The sequence below is a fragment of the Nerophis lumbriciformis genome, linkage group LG17 (genome assembly GCF_033978685.3).
Source record: "Nerophis lumbriciformis linkage group LG17, RoL_Nlum_v2.1, whole genome shotgun sequence".
Taxonomy (NCBI): Eukaryota; Metazoa; Chordata; class Actinopteri; order Syngnathiformes; family Syngnathidae; genus Nerophis; species Nerophis lumbriciformis.
Window position 1 is genome coordinate 30,827,501 of NC_084564.2, and position 19,394 is coordinate 30,846,894.

At 41.5% G+C, this 19,394-nt stretch overlaps 2 protein-coding genes across 7 annotated transcripts in view; one reads left to right on the forward strand and one right to left on the reverse strand.

Moving 5' to 3' along the window:
* LOC133614800 (caspase a-like) overlaps positions 1-3,798 on the forward strand; it is an 18,453-nt gene extending 14,655 nt beyond the window's left edge. Inside the window, exons 7-8 of one of the 2 annotated variants that reach the window (XM_061973058.1) lie at positions 2,118-2,227; positions 3,486-3,798. In XM_061973058.1, coding sequence (XP_061829042.1) covers positions 2,118-2,227; positions 3,486-3,587 — 212 coding nt within the window. In that variant the 3' untranslated portion in view covers positions 3,588-3,798. The remainder of the gene's footprint in view (positions 1-2,117; positions 2,228-3,485) is intronic. The other variant, XM_061973059.1, reaches the window with a different exon arrangement.
* LOC133614801 (syntaxin-1A-like) overlaps positions 1-19,394 on the reverse strand; it is a 192,085-nt gene that overhangs the window by 47,830 nt on the left and 124,861 nt on the right. The window lies entirely within an intron of this gene.

The following is a 19,394-nucleotide window of genomic DNA, read 5'->3' on the forward strand; positions in this document are numbered from 1 at the left end:
GAAGATAAGGTACTTTAAAAAAAAATCAATAAAATAAAATAAGAAAAATAAATTAAAAACATTTTCTTGAATAAAAAAGAAAGTAAAACAATATAAAAACAGTTACATAGAAACTAGTAATTAATGAAAATGAGTAAAATTAACTGTTAAAGGTTCGTACTATTAGTGGACCAGCAGCACGCACAATCATGTGTGCTTACGGACTGTATCCCTTGCAGACTGTATTGATATATATTGATATATAATGTAGGAACCAGAATATTAATAACAGAAAGAAACAACCCTTTTGTGTGAATGAGTGTGAATGGGGAAGGGAGGTTTTTGGGGTTGGTGCACTAATTGTAAGTGTATCTAGTGTTTTTTATGTTGATTTAATAAAAAACAAAAACAAAAAAAAACGATACCGATAATAAAAAAAACGATACTGATAATTTCCGATATTACATTTTAACGCATTTAACGATATTATCGGACATCTCTAATATATATATATATATATATATATATATATATATATATATATATATATATATATATATATATATATATACAGTCGTGGTCAAAAGTTTACATACACTTGTAAAGAACATCATGTCATGGCTGTCTTGAGTTTCCAATCATTTCTACAACTCTTATTTTTTTGTGATAGAGTGATTGGAGCACATACTTGTTGGTCACAAAAACATTCATGAAGTTTGCTTCTTTTATGAATTAATTATGGGTCTACTGAAAATGTGAGCAAATCTGCTGGGTCAAAAGTATACATACAGCAATGTTAATATTTGCTTACATGTCCCTTGGCAAGTTTCACTGCAATAAGGTGCTTTTGGTAGCCATCCACAAGCTTCTGCTTGAATTTTTGACCACAAAATTGGTGCAGTTCAGCTAAATGTGTTGGTTTTCTGACATGGACTTGTTTCTTCAGCATTGTCCACACGTCAGGACTTTGGGAAGGCCATTCTTAAACGCTGGTTTAGTGTGGCTGAAACGGGGCTTAAGCTAAATAATTAAACGTTAAACGACTTAGTGTAGACATAGCTTTAGGATTAAGCTCAGGGGAAGTACATAAATAGAAAACAGCAGGGGTCCTAAAACTGAGCCCTGTGGGACCCCACATGTCAAGGGAGCAGCAGAGGATTCAGAACCAGCAACATTTACAAAGAAGGTTCTGTTTGTTAAATATGACTTCAACCAACTCAAGTACTCAAGGGCCTGCTCATGCCCTTCTTGTATACAACTTTGCTGTTGTCCTTCCAGTCCAGTCTGCAGTTCAAGTAGACTCCCAGGTACTACAACTCGTTACTATGGAGGGGTTTAAACACATACTGAAAGACTTGAAACGCACTCTTTTATTTTCCACTCTGTCCTTAAAACTTTTCAAGTTATCAAATATGTTGGTGGAATTTTTAGCGCTTATTAGCTCTCTTTCGTCCGCTACCCCGACATTCTTCCCGTTTACTTTGCTCGGCGCCCAAAATACGTCACATGGCTTGCTGTGACACATTTGGGACACACTCTGATTTTTTTTTTACCATTTAAGCCAGTGTTTTTCAACCTTTTTTGGGGAAAGGCTATTTTTTTGTGTTGAAAAAATTTGGAGGCACACCACCAGCAGAAATCATTAAAAAAACGAAACTCAGTTGACAGTAAAAAGTCGTCGCCGCAATTGTTGGATATGACTTTAAAGCATAACCAAGCATGCACCAATATAGATCTTGTCTCAAAGTAGGTGTACTGTCACCACCTGTCACATCACACCCTGACTTATTAGGACTTTTTTTATGTTTTCTTGTGTGTAGTCTTTTAGTTCTTGGCTTTTTCTCTTTTTTCGGTATATTTCTGTAGCAGTTTCATGTCTTCCTTTGAGCGATATTTCCCGCATCTACTTTGTTTTAGCAATCAAGAATATTTCAGTTGTTTTTACCCTTCTTTGTGGGGACATTGTTGATTGTCATGTCATGTTCGGATGTACTTTGTCTTTGCTCCAAAGTAAGTCTTTGCTGTCGTCCAGCATTCTGTTTTTGTTTACGTTGTAGCCAGTTCAGTTTTAGTTTCGTTCTGCATAGCCTTCCCTAAGCTTCAATGTATTAATGTACAATATTGTTTCTTTCCTGCAGATACAGTGTCATACAGAAACCCGGTGACGGGTTCAGTCCTTATTAGGCATCTTGTTGATGTGCTGAACACTTGTGCACAGGAGGAACACATCGAGGAGCTGTTCAGAATGGTAGGTGTTGCCCACTCATATCTATGTTTGCATATAATTACAGTACAATAGACAATAAACATTAGTGATATTTCATAGTTTTTTTCTTTACAATTTTATTCAAAAAACATTCTGTATGACTTAATTCTTGTAAAATTCCACTCTAATCTTCTTTCAAAATTACATTTTCTCTCTTTTGAGTGTAATTTTCATGTATTTTTTCTATTCTCATAAATGTATAATTCATAACTTATTCTGACACTTGCGTTGACCTTTTTTGTATAAGTAAATTATACTTTATTCTTGTAAAAGTATATTTTTCTTCTTAGAAAAATCTAAATATGCTCTCATAAAATTAATACCTTATTGTTGTGCTATTTAAACTTTTTCTCCTGATAAAATCAGAACATATTTAATTTATTACCTACTCAGTGGCCTAGTGGTTAGAGTGTCCGCCCTGAGATGGGTAGGTTGTGAGTTCAAACCCTGGCCGAGTCATACCAAAGACTATAAAAATGGGAGCCCTTACCTCCCTGCTTGGCACTCAGCATCAAGGGTTGGAATTGGGGGTTAAATCACCAAAAATGATTCCCAGGTGCGGCCACCGCTACTGCCCACTGCTCCCCTCACCTCCCAGGGGGTGATCAAGGGTGATGGGTCAAATGCAGAGGATAATTTCGCCACACCTAGTGTGTGTGTGACAATCATTGGTACTTTAAATTATTGTCACACATGTTCCAACTTTTTTTTAAATGCAATGTTACCCCGTTATTCTACTGGAATTCACACATTCCTTAAATCATGCCTTTGTTCACATGATTACATCTTTATTAAAATATATTTTTGACAAAAAGTATGAACACTCATTGAAATATCACAAAACTTTGGAATTTTTTATTGTAAAATTGCTCATTTATTCCTGTAAAAGTGTTATTTAGAGAACAAAAAAATCATTCACATCAAACTGAATTATCATAAAAGTATGACTTCTTTCTCATAAATTACAATCGAATTTCTCAAAAATTCTGAATTTATTCGGGGAAAATTTCTGGTTTTTTTTTTGGTAATATTGGCACTTCATGTTTTGAAAAGGTACAACTTTATTTTAAAAAATCCTCTAATTATGACACTTTTTTGTTACTTTATTCTCATAATATTTTGACAGTCAACTCATCTTTATTCTGGTGATTAGGACTAAATTGGACGGTAGAAATCAACATGTTCTGTGGTGCAGAGCAAATAAAAACTGCTGATCACACATTTTGTTCTACCCTCACAGGTCACGCAACGCTTTGAAAAGTCTGACTTAAAGTACGGACAGATGCCAAATAAAGACCGAGTGTCTCTGACAAAGAACTTCTACTTGTTCCCAGGCAACTGAAATCTGTTTGTTTGGTTAAGAAAAAGCCCTTCTTGAATATCTTCTTCAATAGAAACTCCCATTGTAATCCTCTCACCCCGTATTATTACATTTACACAACGGTGGTTGTCTTGGTGCTCTTATCCAACCCTTTGTATTTAGACTGTCACATATCATGGTATGTCATGTTCATAGGGCATGAACTTGCAAAATAAAAATGTTTATTATCAAAGTGTTGTCTTTTCCATTAAAATAATAAAATACACAATAAATATTGAGTGAAAGATTGTCATATTGCAGTGTTGTATTCCTCTGCTTTCTATCCCATTAACGCTTTGTACAGAGAATGCAACCAGATGGATAATATTGAGCAGGCAAACTTCAAACTAGTGTTGTCCCGATACCAATATTCAAGGACGTGCCAGACATTAGGAGGAGTTCCCAGAATGTAAGCGAAATGCAACCTAAATTTGCATTTAAAACAGCAACAAATGAAGTTATATTCAGAGTGAAACCTATCAAAAGACAAAACCAGACAACTCAAATTAATTCCTCCATTAACGGATGTCACAAAACTGTGCTGTGTAATAGGAAGGGGATTCATATGTAAAGCGACTTTGGGTACTTAGAAAAGCGCTATATAAATCCCAGTTATTATTATTATTATTATTATTATATGGCGCCATTCGACATGGTTTACCTGACACATGAAACGTGACAAATTGGGGGGTGCACTATCCACTAGTGTTGTTCCGATACCAATATTTTGGTACCGATACCAAAATGTATTCAATACTTTCTAAATAAAGGGGACCACAAAAAATGGCAATATGGGCTTTATTTTAACAAAAACATCTTACGATACATTAAACATATGTTTATTATTGCACTGTAGTCCTTAAATAAAATAGTGAACATACTACACAACTTGTCTTTTAGTAGTAAGTAAACAAAGACTCCTAATTAGTCTGCTGACGTATGCAGTAACATATTGTTATTTATCTACCTATTATTTTGTCTACATTTTAAAGGACAAACTGTAACAATGATTATTAATCTACTTGTTCATTTACTTGTAATATCTGCATATTTTCTCTTTTACCATGTTCTATCTACACTTCTGTTAAAATGTAATAATCACTTATTCTTCTCTTCTTTGACACTTTACATTAGTTTTGAATGATACCAAAATTTTGGTATCAATCCGATACCCAGTCGTTACAGGATCATACATTGGTCATATTCAAAGTCCTCATGTGAAATCCGGAAGGGACTGTCTAATGAGATCTAATACAAACCCCGTTTCCAAATGAGTTGGGAAATTGTGTTAGATGTAAATAAAAACAGAATACAATGATTTGCAAATCATTTTCAACCCATATTCAATTGAATGCACTACAAAGATAAGATATTTGATGTTCAAACTCATAAACTTTTTTTTTTTTTTTTTTCAAATAATAATTAACTTAGAATTTCATGGCTGCAACACGTGCCAAAGTAGTTGGAAAAGGGCATGTTCACCACTGTGTTACATGGCCTTTCCTTTTAACAACACTCAGTAAACATTTGGGAACTGAGGAAACACATTTTTTAAGCTTCTCAGGTGAAATTCTTTCCCATTCTTGCTTGATGTACAGCTTAAGTTGTTCAACAGTCCGGGGGTCTCCGTTGTGGTATTTTAGGCTTCATAATGCGCCACACATTTTCAATGGGAGACAGGTCTGGACTACAGGCAGGCCAGTCTAGTACTCGCACTCTTTTACTATGAAGCCACGTTGATGTAACACGTGGCTTGGCATTGTCTTGCTGAAATAAGCAGGGGCGTCCATGGTAACGTTGCTTGGATGGCAACATATGTTGCTCCAAAACCTGTATGTACCTTTCAGCATTAATGGTGCCTTCACAGATGTGTAAGTTACCCATGTCTTGGGCACTAATACACCCCCATACCATCACACATGCTGGCTTTTCAACTTTGCGCCTATAACAATCCGGATGGTTCTTTTCCTCTTTGGTCCGGAGGACACGACGTCCACAGTTTCCAAAAACAATTTGAAATGTGGACTCGACAGACCACAGAACACTTTTCCACTTTGTATCAGTCCATCTTAGATGAGCTCAGGCCCAGCGAAGCCGACGGCGTTTCTGGGTGTTGTTGATAAAAAACAACTTACCACTTGACAAAGTGGTGACCCTCGCCCCATCCTTGTTTGTGAATGACTGAGCATTTCATGGAATCTACTTTTATACCCAATCATGGCACCCACCTGTTCCCAATTTGCCTGTTCACCTGTGGCATGTTCCAAATAAGTGTTTGATGAGCATTCCTCAACGTTATCAGTATTTATTGCCACCTTTCCCAACTTCTTTGTCACGTGTTGCTGGCATCAAATTCTAAAGTTAATGATTATTTGCAAAAAAAAAAAAGTTTATCAGTTTGACCATCAAATATGTTGTCTTTGTAGCATATTCAACTGAATATGGGTTGAAAATGATTTGCAAATCATTGTATTCCGTGTATATTTACATCTAACACAATTTCCCAACTCATATGGAAACGGGGTTTGTACAAGATGTTTAGCAAAAAAAAAATCAGTTATCCATGATAGTAGACTTTATACTAGTGTACTAAATTAGTATCAGGTAAATAGGATATTCATGTGTCTGGGTAACTTAGGGCCTCAACGCGTTCAGAGTTGCCCAACAAGTTAAGCAGGACAGTGAGAATGCAGCATTCTCTATACAGAATGAACAGTCAAATGTTGGCCAGCTTTCAATATGGAGAATGTAGAACTATGTTTTACCCTAGAGCTCATCCAACCCAGTCTGCCAATTCACTCCTTCAGCTCGGCAGAAAAATAAGCAATAGCAGCAACTGTTTGGTGCCGTTTCCTTGGCCACCGTAGTTTGAAGTAGGGTACACCGGTACTAGTATAGTATCGCAGTACTAATGAATGCAAAATGGTACTATACTCTGTTTGAAAAGTACCGGTTCTGTCTGTCTGTGTTGGCCCTGCGGTGAGGTGGCGACTTGTCCAGGGTGGACCCCACCTTCCGCCCAAATGCAGCTGAGATAGGCGTATTTCCTGAGTATATAAACATAATATAAATGTAAAAAAACCCCGAAAAAATATTTTGTATTGCCAAAAAATATCGATGTAATCATAGTAGTATCGACTAGATATGCTCCTGTACTTGTATCATTACAGTGGATGTCAGGTGTAGATCGCCCATGGCGTTGGGTGAGCTATTGTATCCTCCTACGGTGTGCAGTGAAGCATGTTTAGCTATTCCTCGTCCTGCAGAGATAATGGTACTTGTAAGAAACTCACTTTATTTGTCGCCATGGAGACGAGGATAAGTGATTTAGAAGTAGCTAAAACACTGCAGACTGCGGATGGATGTTCGCTGCTAACTAGCTAGCCATGTCTCAAAGCACCTCTTCCTGAGGGTGTTTCAGTGTTATAACTTCACCTTTATCTTGACTTTTTAAACCAAAATGCGTCCGTTCTCCCTTTTCTGTCTACACACTGTGTCTGCTTGTAAGTACTCTGTGTGTGCGCGCTGCCGAACATGCTCCTCTGCTCGTAAAACCAGCAATGTCATGACGTGACGACGACGACATTTATGAATGAGTTATATGAATGAGTTATACTTGTATCGTGCTTTTCGGCCTTCAAGGTACTCAAAGTGCTTTGACACTATTTCCACATTCACCCATTCACACACACATTCACACATTGATGGCGGGAGCTGCCATGCAAGGCCCTAACCACCACCCATCAGGAGCAAAGGGTGAAGTGTCTTGCTCAAGGACACAACGGATGTGACGAGGTTGGTGGAAGCTGGTGATCGAAACAGGAACCCTCAGGTTGCTAGCACGGCCACTCCCCTAACAGCGCCACGCCGTTCCCATTTAGTTCTCCTTTTTTCAATAAAGACAGTTATGATGCAGAGCACAAGCATGTTCAATATAAAAGTAGTTTTAACTGGATTTGACCTAAGAATATTCAATAAAATAGTTAAGCCTAACAGAAGCAACGATGGCAATGAGGGGCAGAGATGACCGATACATGTGTCTGCTAATGACCCAACTGCAACGAGCGTCTTTATCTACAAAACCCAAAACCAGTGAAGTTGGCACGTTGTGTAATTCGTAAATAAAAACAGAATTTAATTAATTCCAAAATCCTTTTTCAACTTATATTCAATTGAATAGACTGTTTGCAAACAATCATTAACTTAGAATTTAATGGCAGCAACACATTGCAAAAAAGTTGTCACAGGGGCATGTTCACCACTGTGTTACATGGCCTTTCCTTTTAACAACACTCAGTAAAGGTCTGGGAACTGAGGAGACACATTTTTGAAGCTTTTCAGGTGGAATTATTTCCCATTCTTGCTTGATGTACAGCTTAAGTTGTTCAACAGTCCGGGCGTCTCCGTTGTGGTATTTTAGGCTTCATAATGAGCCACACATTTTCAATGGGAGACAGGTCTGGACTACAGGCAGGCCAGTCTAGTACCTGCACCCTTTTACTATGAAGCCACGCTGTTGTAACACGTGGCTTGGCATTGTTTTGCTGAAATAAGCAGGGGCGTTCATGATAACGTTGCTTGGATGGCAACATATGTTGCTCCAAAACCTGTATGTACCGTTCCATCACCATTAATGGTGCCTTCACAGATGTGTAAGTTATCCATGCCTTGGGCACTAATACACCCACATACAATCACAGATGCTGGATTTTGAACGTTACGCTTAGAACAGTCCGGATGGTTCTTTTCCTCTTTGGTCCGGAAGTTTCCAAAAACAATTATAAATGTGGACTCCTCAGACCACAGAACACATTTCTACTTCGTATCAGTCCATCTTAGATGAGCTCGGGCCCAACGAAGCCGGCGGCGTTTCTGGGTGTTGTTGATAAATGGCTTTGGCTTTGCATAGTAGAGTTTTAACTCGCACTTACAGATGTAGCGACCAACTGTAGTTACTGACAGTGGTTTTGTGAAGTGTACCTGAGCCCATGTGGTGATATCCTTTACACACTGATGTCGCTTTTTGATGCAGTACCACCTGAGGGATCGAAGGTCACGGGCATTCAATGTTGGTTTTTGGCATTGCCGCTTACGTACAGTGATTTTTCCAGATTCTCTGAACCCTTTGATGATATTACGGAGCGTAGATGGTGAAATCCCTAAATTCCTTGCAATAGCTGGTTGAGAAATGTTGTTCTTAAGCAATTTGCTCAGGCATTTGTTGACAAAGTGGTGACCCTCTCCCCATCCTTGTTTGTGAATGACTGAGCATTTCATGGAAGCTGCTTTTATACCCAATCATGGCACCCACCTGTTCCCAATTAGCCTGTTCACCTGTGGGATAATAATAATAATAATAATAATGGATTAGATTTATATAGCGCTTTTCTAGACACTCAAAGCGCTTCACAGAGAAGTGAGAGCCCATCATTCATTCACACCTGGTGGTGGTAAGCTACATTTGTAGCCACAGCTGCCCTGGGGTAGACTGACGGAAGCGTGGCTGCCAGTTTGCGCCTACGGCCCCTCCGACCACCACCCATCATTCATTCACCAGTGTGAGTGGCACTGGGGGCAAGGGTGAAGTGTGGACTGGACTGGACTCTCACACTATTATGTTAGATCAACTATGGACTGGACTCTCACACTATTATGTTAGATCCACTATGGACTGGACTCTCACACTATTATGTTAGATCCACTATGGACTGGACTCTCACTATTATGTTAGATCCACTATGGACTGGACTCTCACACTATTATGCTAGATCCACTATGGACTGGACTCTCACTATTATGTTAGATCCACTATGGACTGGACTCTCACTATTATGTTAGATCCACTATGGACTGGACTCTCACTATTATGTTAGATCCACTATGGACTGGACTCTCACTATTATGTTAGATCCACTATGGACTGGACCCTCACTATTGTGTTAGATCCACTATGGACTGGACTCTCACACTATTATGTTAGATCCACTATGGACTGGACTCTCACACTATTATGTTAGATCCACTATGGACTGCACTCTCACTATTATGTTAGATCCACTATGGACTGGACTCTCACACTATTATGTTAGATCCACTATGGACTGGACTCTCACACTATTATGTTAGATCCACTATGGACTGCACTCTCACTATTATGTTAGATCCACTATGGACTGGACTCTCACTATTATGTTAGATCCACTATGGACTGGACTCTTACACTATTATGTTAGATCCACTATGGACTGGACTCTTACACTATTATGTTAGATCCACTATGGACTGGACTCTCACACTATTATGTTAGATCCACTATGGACTGAACTCTCACTATTATGTTAGATCCACTATGGACTGAACTCTCACTATTATGCTAGATCCACTATGGACTGGACTCTCACACTATTATGTTAGATCTATGGACTGGACTCTCACACTATTATGTTAGATCTATGGACTGGACTCTCACACTATTATGTTAGATCCACTATGGACCGGACTCTCACTATTATGTTAGATCCACTATGGACTGGACTCTCACACTATTATGCTAGATCCACTATGGACTGGACTCTCACTATTATGTTAGATCCACTATGGACTGGACTCTCACTATTATGTTGGATCCACTATGGACTGGACTCTCACTATTATGTTAGATCCACTATGGACTGGACTCTCACACTATTATGTTAGATCCACTATGGACTGGACTCTCACACTATTATGTTAGATCCACTATGGACTGCACTCTCACTATTATGTTAGATCCACTATAGACTGGACTCTCACACTATTATGTTAGATCCACTATGGACTGGACTCTCACACTATTATGTTAGATCCACTATGGACTGGACTCTCACTATTATGTTAGATCCACTATGGACTGGACTCTTACACTATTATGTTAGATCCACTATGGACTGGACTCTCACACTATTATGTTAGATCCACTATGGACTGAACTCTCACTATTATGTTAGATCCACTATGGACTGGACTCTCACTATTATGTTGGATCCACTATGGACTGGACTCTCACACTATTATGTTAGATCAACTATGGACTGGACACTCACACTATTATGTTAGACCCACTATGGACCGGACTCGCACTATTATGTTAGATCCACTATGGACCGGACTCTCACTATTATGTGAGATCCACTAAGGACTGGACTCTCACACTATTATGTTAGATCCACTATGGACTGGACTCTCACACTATTATGTTAGATTCACTATGGACTGGACTCTCACACTATTATGTTAGATCAACTAAGGACTGGACTCTCACACTATTATGCTAGATCCACTATGGACTGGACTCTCACACTATTATGTTAGACCCACTATGGACTGGACTCTCACACTATTATGTTAGATCCACTATGGACTGGACTCTCACTATTATGTTAGATCCACTATGGACTGGACTCTCACTATTATGTTAGATCCACTATGGACTGGACTCTTACACTATTATGTTAGATCCACTATGGACTGGACTCTCACACTATTATGTTAGATCCACTATGGACTGAACTCTCACTATTATGGTAGATCCACTATGGACTGGACTCTCACTATTATGTTAGATCCACTATGGACTGGACTCTCACACTATTATGTTAGATCAACTATGGACTGGACACTCACTATTATGTTAGATCCACTATGGACCGGACTCTCACTATTATGTGAGATCCACTAAGGACTGGACTCTCACACTATTATGTTAGATCCACTATGGACTGGACTCTCACACTATTATGTTAGATTCATTATGGACTGGACTCTCACACTATTATGTTAGATCAACTAAGGACTGGACTCTCACACTATTATGCTAGATCCACTATGGACTGGACTCTCACACTATTATGTTAGACCCACTATGGACTGGACTCTCACACTATTATGTTAGATCCACTATGGACTGGACTCTCACTATTATGTTAGATCCACTATGGACTGGACTCTCACTATTATGTTAGATCCACTATGGACTGGACTCTTACACTATTATGTTAGATCCACTATGGACTGGACTCTCACACTATTATGTTAGATCCACTACGGACTGAACTCTCACTATTATGTTAGATCCACTATGGACTGGACTCTCACTATTATGTTAGATCAACTATGGACTGGACACTCACACTATTATGTTAGATCTATGGACTGGACTCTCACACTATTATGTTAGATCCACTATGGACTGGGCTCTCACTATTATGTTAGATCCACTATGGACTGGACTCTTACACTATTATGTTAGATCCACTATGGACTGGACTCTCACACTATTATGTTAGATGCACTATGGACTGAACTCTCACTATTATGTTAGATCCACTATGGACTGGACTCTCACTATTATGTTAGATCCACTATGGACTGGACTCTCACACTATTATGTTAGATCAACTATGGACTGGACACTCACACTATTATGTTAGATCTATGGACTGGACTCTCACACTTATGTTAGATCCACTATGGACTGGACTCTTACACTATTATGTTAGATCCACTATGGACTGAACTCTCACTATTATGTTAGATCCACTATGGACTGAACTCTCACTATTATGTTAGATCCACTATGGACTGGACTCTCACACTATTATGTTAGATCTATGGACTGCACTCTCACACTATTATGTTAGATCTATGGACTGGACTCTCACACTATTATGTTAGATCCACTATGGACCGGACTCTCACTATTATGTTAGATCCACTATGGACTGGACTCTCACACTATTATGCTAGATCTACTATGGACCGGACTCTCACTATTATGTTAGATCCACTATGGACCGGACTCTCACTATTATGTGAGATCCACTAAGGACTGGACTCTCACACTATTATGTTAGATCCACTATGGACTGGACTCTCACACTATTATGTTAGATCAACTAAGGACTGGACTCTCACACTATTATGCTAGATCCACTATGGACTGGACTCTCACACTATTATGTTAGACCCACTATGGACTGGACTCTCACACTATTATGTTAGATCCACTATGGACTGGACTCTCACTATTATGTTAGATCCACTATGGACTGGACTCTTACACTATTATGTTAGATCCACTATGGACTGGACTCTCACACTATTATGTTAGATCCACTATGGACTGAACTCTCACTATTATGTTAGATCCACTATGGACTGGACTCTCACTATTATGTTAGATCCACTATGGACTGGACTCTCACACTATTATGTTAGATCTATGGACTGGACTCTCACACTATTATGTTAGATCCACTATGGACTGGACTCTCACTATTATGTTAGATCCACTATGGACTGGACTCTCACTATTATGTTAGATCAACTATGGACTGGACTCTCACTATTATGTTAGATCCACTATGGACTGGACTCGCACACTATTATGTTAGATCCACTATGGACTGGACTCTCACACTATTATGTTAGATCCACTATAGACTGGACTCTCACACTATTATGTTAGATCCACTATGGACTGGACTCTCACAATATTATGCTAGAGCCACTCAACATCCATTGCACCGGTCGCCCAGGGGGCGGGGGTCCCCACATCTGCGGTCCCCTCCAAGGTTTCTCATTGCATCCCATTGGGTTGAGTTTTTCCTTGCCCTGATGTAGGATCTGAGCCGAGGATGTCGTTGTGGCTTGTGCAGCCCTTTGAGACACTCGTGATTTAGGGCTACATAAGTAAACATTGATTGATTGATTGATTGTGTGTACTGGACTCTCACACTATTATGTTAGATCCACTATGGACCGGACTCTCACTATTATGTTAGATCCACTATGGACTGGACTCTCACACTATTATGCTAGATCCACTATGGACCGGACTCTCACTATTATGTTAGATCCACTATGGACCGGACTCTCACTATTATGTGAGATCCACTAAGGACTGGACTCTCACACTATTATGTTAGATCCACTATGGACTGGACTCTCACACTATTATGTTAGATCAACTAAGGACTGGACTCTCACACTATTATGCTAGATCCACTATGGACTGGACTCTCACACTATTATGTTAGACCCACTATGGACTGGACTCTCACACTATTATGTTAGATCCACTATGGACTGGACTCTCACTATTATGTTAGATCCACTATGGACTGGACTCTCACTATTATGTTAGATCCACTATGGACTGGACTCTTACACTATTATGTTAGATCCACTATGGACTGGACTCTCACACTATTATGTTAGATCCACTATGGACTGAACTCTCACTATTATGTTAGATCCACTATGGACTGGACTCTCACTATTATGTTAGATCCACTATGGACTGGACTCTCACTATTATGTTAGATCCACTATGGACTGGACTCGCACACTATTATGTTAGATCCACTATGGACTGGACTCTCACACTATTATGTTAGATCCACTATGGACTGGACTCTCACAATATTATGCTAGAGCCACTCAACATCCATTGCACCGGTCGCCCAGGGGGCGGGGGGTCCCCACATCTGCGGTCCCCTCCAAGGTTTCTCATTGTATCCCATTGGGTTGAGTTTTTCCTTGCCCTGATGTAGGATCTGAGCCGAGGATGTCGTTGTGGCTTGTGCAGCCCTTTGAGACACTCGTGATTTAGGGCTACATAAGTAAACATTGATTGATTGATTGATTGATTGATCGATTGAAGTGTCCTGCCCAAGGACACGACGGCAGTGATTTGGATGGCAAGAGGTGGGGAGCGAACCTGCAACCCTCAAGTTTCTGGCACGGCCGCTCTACCCACCACGCCACGTTCCAAATAAGTGATGAGCGTTCCTCAACTTTTTCAGTCTTTTTTGCCACTTGTGCCAGCTTTTTCAAAACATGTTGCAGGCATTAAATTCCAAATGAGCTAATATTTGCAGAAGATAACAAAGTTTACCAGTTCAAACGTTAAATATCTTGTCTTTGCAGTCTATTCAATTGAATATAAGTTGAAAAGGATTAGCAAATCATTGTATTCTGTTTTTATTGACCATTTACACAACGTGACAACTTCACTGCTTTTAGGGTTTGTAGTTAATTCCTATATGACATATTTTTGCTTCAACTTTTTAATGGATCTGTCCAGTTACCAATACAGTATGTGCCCCCCCGCCCCTCATAGTTAAAGTCATTCCTACGCTCTTGGATGTTTGTACAACACGCTGCTCTGCTTGTCTCCTACTCAGTGGCCTAGTGGTTAGAGTGTCCGCCCTGAGATCGGTAGGTTGTGAGTTCAAACCCCGGCCGAGTCATACCAAAGACTATAAAAATGGGACCCATTACCTCCCTGCTTGGCACTCAGCATCAAGGGTTGGAATTGGGGGTTAAATCACCAAAAATGATTCCCGGGCGCGGCACCGCTGCTGCCCACTGCTCCCCTCACCTCCCAGGGGGTGGTCAAGGGGATGGGTCAAATGCAGAGGACAAATTTCACCACACCTAGTGTGTGTGTGACAATCATTGGTACTTTAACTTTAACTTAGTGCGTGTCGTGCTAACAGGACTAACCACTAATTATTTCCTTGGAGTCGCACACACAGGACTATTTAATAACTATTTCCTTGGAGTCGCACACACAGGACTAACCATTAACTATTTCCTTGGAGTCGCACAAGCAGGACTAACAACTAACTATTTCCTTGGAGTCGCACAAACAGGACTAACAACTAACCCAGAGGCGGTCCCGGTTAGATTTAAGCCTAAAGTCACATTAGTCACGTTGATGACTGCACAGACTTCTTTCTTTTTAACATAACCCAATTAGGGCAGCATGGTGGAACAGGGGTTAGTGCGTGTGCCTCACAATACGAAGGTCCTGGGTTCGATCCCTGGTCTAGGGATCTTTCTGTGTGGAGTTTGCATGTTCTCCCCGTGACTGCGTGGGTTCCCTTCGGGTAAATGGTAAAATGGTATATGAGTTATACTTGTATAGAGCTTTTCGACCTTCAGGGTACTCAAAGCGCTTTGACACTATTTCCACATTCACACACACATTCACACACTGATGTCGGGAGCTGCCATGCAAGGCTCCTAACCACCACCCATCAGGAGCAAGGGTGAAGTGTCTTGCTCAAGGACACAACAGACATGACGAGGTTGGTAGAAGGTGGGGATTGAACCAGGAACCCTCAGGTTGCTGGCACGGCCACTCTCCCAACCGCCCAAATGCAACTGAGATAGGCTCCAGCAACCCCCGCGACCCCAAAAGGGACAAGCGGTAGAAAATGGATGTATGGATAACCCAACTAATTGCAAATGTAAAGCATGCAAAGAGGAGAAGAATAAGTGATTATTACATTTTAACAGAAGTGTAGATAGAACATGTTAAAACGGAAAATAACCAGATATTAACAGTAAATGAACAAGTAGATTAATAATACATTTTTACAGCTTGTTCTTTATAATGTAGACACAATAATAGGTAGATAAATGACACAATATGTTACTCCATATGTCAGCAGACTAATTAGGAGTCTTTGTTTGTTTACTTACTACTAAAAGACAAGTTGTCTAGTATGTTCACTATTTTATTTAAGGACTAAATTGCAATAATAAACATATGTTTAAGGTACTGTAAGTTATTTTGTTAAAATAAAGCCAATAATGCCATTTTTCTGGTCCCCTTTATTTAGAAAAGTATCGAAATACATTTTGGTACTGGTACCAAAACATTGGTACCGAGACAACCCTAGTAGCCAGCTATTTAGACAATACTGGCTGTGCATTCATCATTTTTTTTAGTGGATTGTAAATATATACTGCTATACAAGCTGCACACTGTCTAAAGGTGTCCTGATTTAATATTGATATCGGTCTGATATCAGGGAAAAAAACAAGTATCAGATGAACCATGATCATCTACAAACCCCGTTTCCATATGAGTTGGGAAATTGTGTTAGATGTAAATATAAACGGAATACAATGATTTGCAAATCATTTTCAACCCATATTCAATTGAATGCACTACAAAGACAAGATATTTGATGTTCAAACTCATAAACTTTATTTATTTTTTGCAAATAATAATTAACTTAGAATTTCATAGCTGCAACACGTGCCAAAGTAGTTGGGAAAGGGTATGTTCACCACTGTGTTACATGGCCTTTCCTTTTAACAACACTCAGTAAACGTTTGGGAACTGAGGAGACACATTTTTTAAGCTTCTCAGGTAGAATTCTTTCAGAATCAGAATCAGCTTTATTGTCATTACGCAAGGTAACGAGATTGAGGCCATTCCATACAGTGCGATGTGTGCATGCTAGAAAAACAATGTGCAAATATGTAAAAATATAAAAAATGTAGAAGTGCAATGAATATGGTGTGAAATGAATATATACATGAAAAAAAACAAAACAAAAACAGGGTGGTTGGTGGAATGGGTTATTGCACCGAAGAGAAGGCAGTTATGAGGGACAATGGGGCAGTCCGTTCAGGATGGTTATGGCCCTGGGGAAGAAGCTGTTCTTTAGCCTGTTTGTTTTGGTTTTAATGCACCTGTAGCGCTTCCCAGAGGGCAGCAGGTGGAACAGGTCAGAGCCAGGGTGGGTGCTGTCCTTGATGATGGCACTGGCTCTGTTGAGGCAGCGGGAGGTGTAGATGTCCGTCAGAGAGGGGAGAGGGCGGCCGATGATCTTCTGAGCCGTCTTGACCACTCTTTGCAGCCTCTCCCTGTCTGCTGCAGTGCAGCTGCCGTACCATACCGTAATACAGTAGGTCAGCAGGCTCTCGATGGACGAGCGGTAGAAGGTCAGCAGCAGGTCAGGCTTCAGGTTGTACTTCCCGAGGACTCTAAGGAAGTGTAGCCGCTGCTGAGCCTTCTTGATGATTGATGTGGTGTTGACTGTCCAGGAGAAGTCATTAGAGATGTGGACTCCAAGGTACCTGAAGGTGTGGACCCTCTCTACACGCTCGCCGTTGATGTAGAGGGGGGCAGGGTCGGTGCTGCTCCTCCTGAAGTCGACGATGATCTCTCTGGTCTTGCTGGTGTTGAGAGCGAGGCTGTTCTCCGAAGACCAGGCCGTCAGCTTCAGGACCTCCTCTCTGTAGGCAGCCTCGTCACCCCTGGAGATGAGCCCGACCACTGTGGTATCGTCGGCGAACTTGACGGTAAGGTTGTCACTGTGGGCCGGACTGCAGTCATGGGTGTAAAGGCAGTAGAGGAGGGGGCTCAGCACACAGCCCTGTGGGGAGCCGATGCTCAGCGTGCGGGAGGATGAGAGGTGCGGGCCAAGTCTCACATTCTGGGGTCGGTCCGTTAGGAAGTCCCTTATCCAGGCGTTTGTGAGAGGGGGGAGGCCAAGAGTGTCCAGTTTATTGCAGAGTCTGTCCGGGATTATTGTATTGAAGGCAGAGCTATAGTCCACAGAGAGCATCCGGACGTAGCTCTGCTGCTGCTCCAGGTGGTTCAGAGCAGAGTGGAGAGCAACAGCGATGGCGTCCTCTGTGGACCTGTTCGCCCGGTATGCGAACTGGTGGGGGTCGAAGTCTGGAGGGATATGGTCCTTGATGTGCTGGAGAACAAGTCGCTCGAAGCACTTCATGATTACCGGAGTGAGGGCCACTGGTCGGTAATCATTCAGGCTGGTGATGGGAGACTTCTTCGGCACCGGGATTATTGTAGACGACTTCAGGCAGTATGGGATGACTGCCTGAGCCAGGGAGAGGTTGAAGATCCTGGTGAGGGGGGGAGCGAGCTGGTGGGCGCACGTCCTGAGCACCTTTCCAGGTACTCCGTCTGGTCCGGTAGCCTTCCTGGGGTTCACAGCCAGGAGCACTCGTCTGACACTGTGCTCCTGTACAGTGAGTGGAGTGGCGCCGGAGCCCGGTGGGGGCTGGGGCAGGGCTGGAGCAGATGAGTGTCGCTGGGGGGTTTCGAAACGGGCAAAGAAACAGTTAAGCTCCTCTGCCAGTGTCGCACTCTGATCCGCAGTTGTCATATTGCAGCCTCTGAAGTTCGTGATGTCATGAATGCCCCGCCACACCTCCCGTGAGTTTTTGCTGGACAGATGGGACTCTATGCACCTCCTGTGGTCCGCCTTTGCTTTTTTAATCCCTCTCTTCAGGTCGGCTCTAGCAACACTGTACAGTGCCCTGTCCCCTGACCTGAAGGCTGCGTCGCGGGCCCTGAGGAGTGTGCAGACCTGGCTGGTCATCCAGGGTTTCTTGTTGGGGTAAACCCGGATGGTTTTTTCCACAGTCACATTCCCGATACAGAACTTTATGTAGTCCAGCACCGTTCCTGTGGCTGTCTCCAGCTCCTGTTGTTGGAAGAGGTCCCAGTCTGTGTGTTGGAAGCAGTCCTGAAGTTTGGGGAGTGCATCGTCAGGCCAGGTCATAACAGTCTTTGTGATAGGCCTGGCCTGGCGTCTGATGGGGGTGTAGGTAGGAGAGAGCAGGAGGGAAAGATGGTCTGACTGTCCAAGCTGGGGGAGGGGTGTAGCTCTGTACGCGTGCTTTATGTTGGTATACAAGTGGTCCAGGGTGTTCTTGCCCCTTGTAGAACACTTCACGTGCTGGTAGAACTTAGGGAGTACAGTCTTCAGATTGGCCTTATTAAAATCCCCTGCTATGATATGAACACCGTCGGGGTGGGCCCGCTGCTGTTCGTTGACGGTGTTCAGCAGAAGAGAGAGCGCTGTGTTTACTTTGGCGTCCGGTGGAATATACACAGCCGTGATGATAACAACAGACAGCTCTCTCGGGAGAAAAAAAGGCCGACATCTAACAGACATGTACTCCACGTCCGGGCAA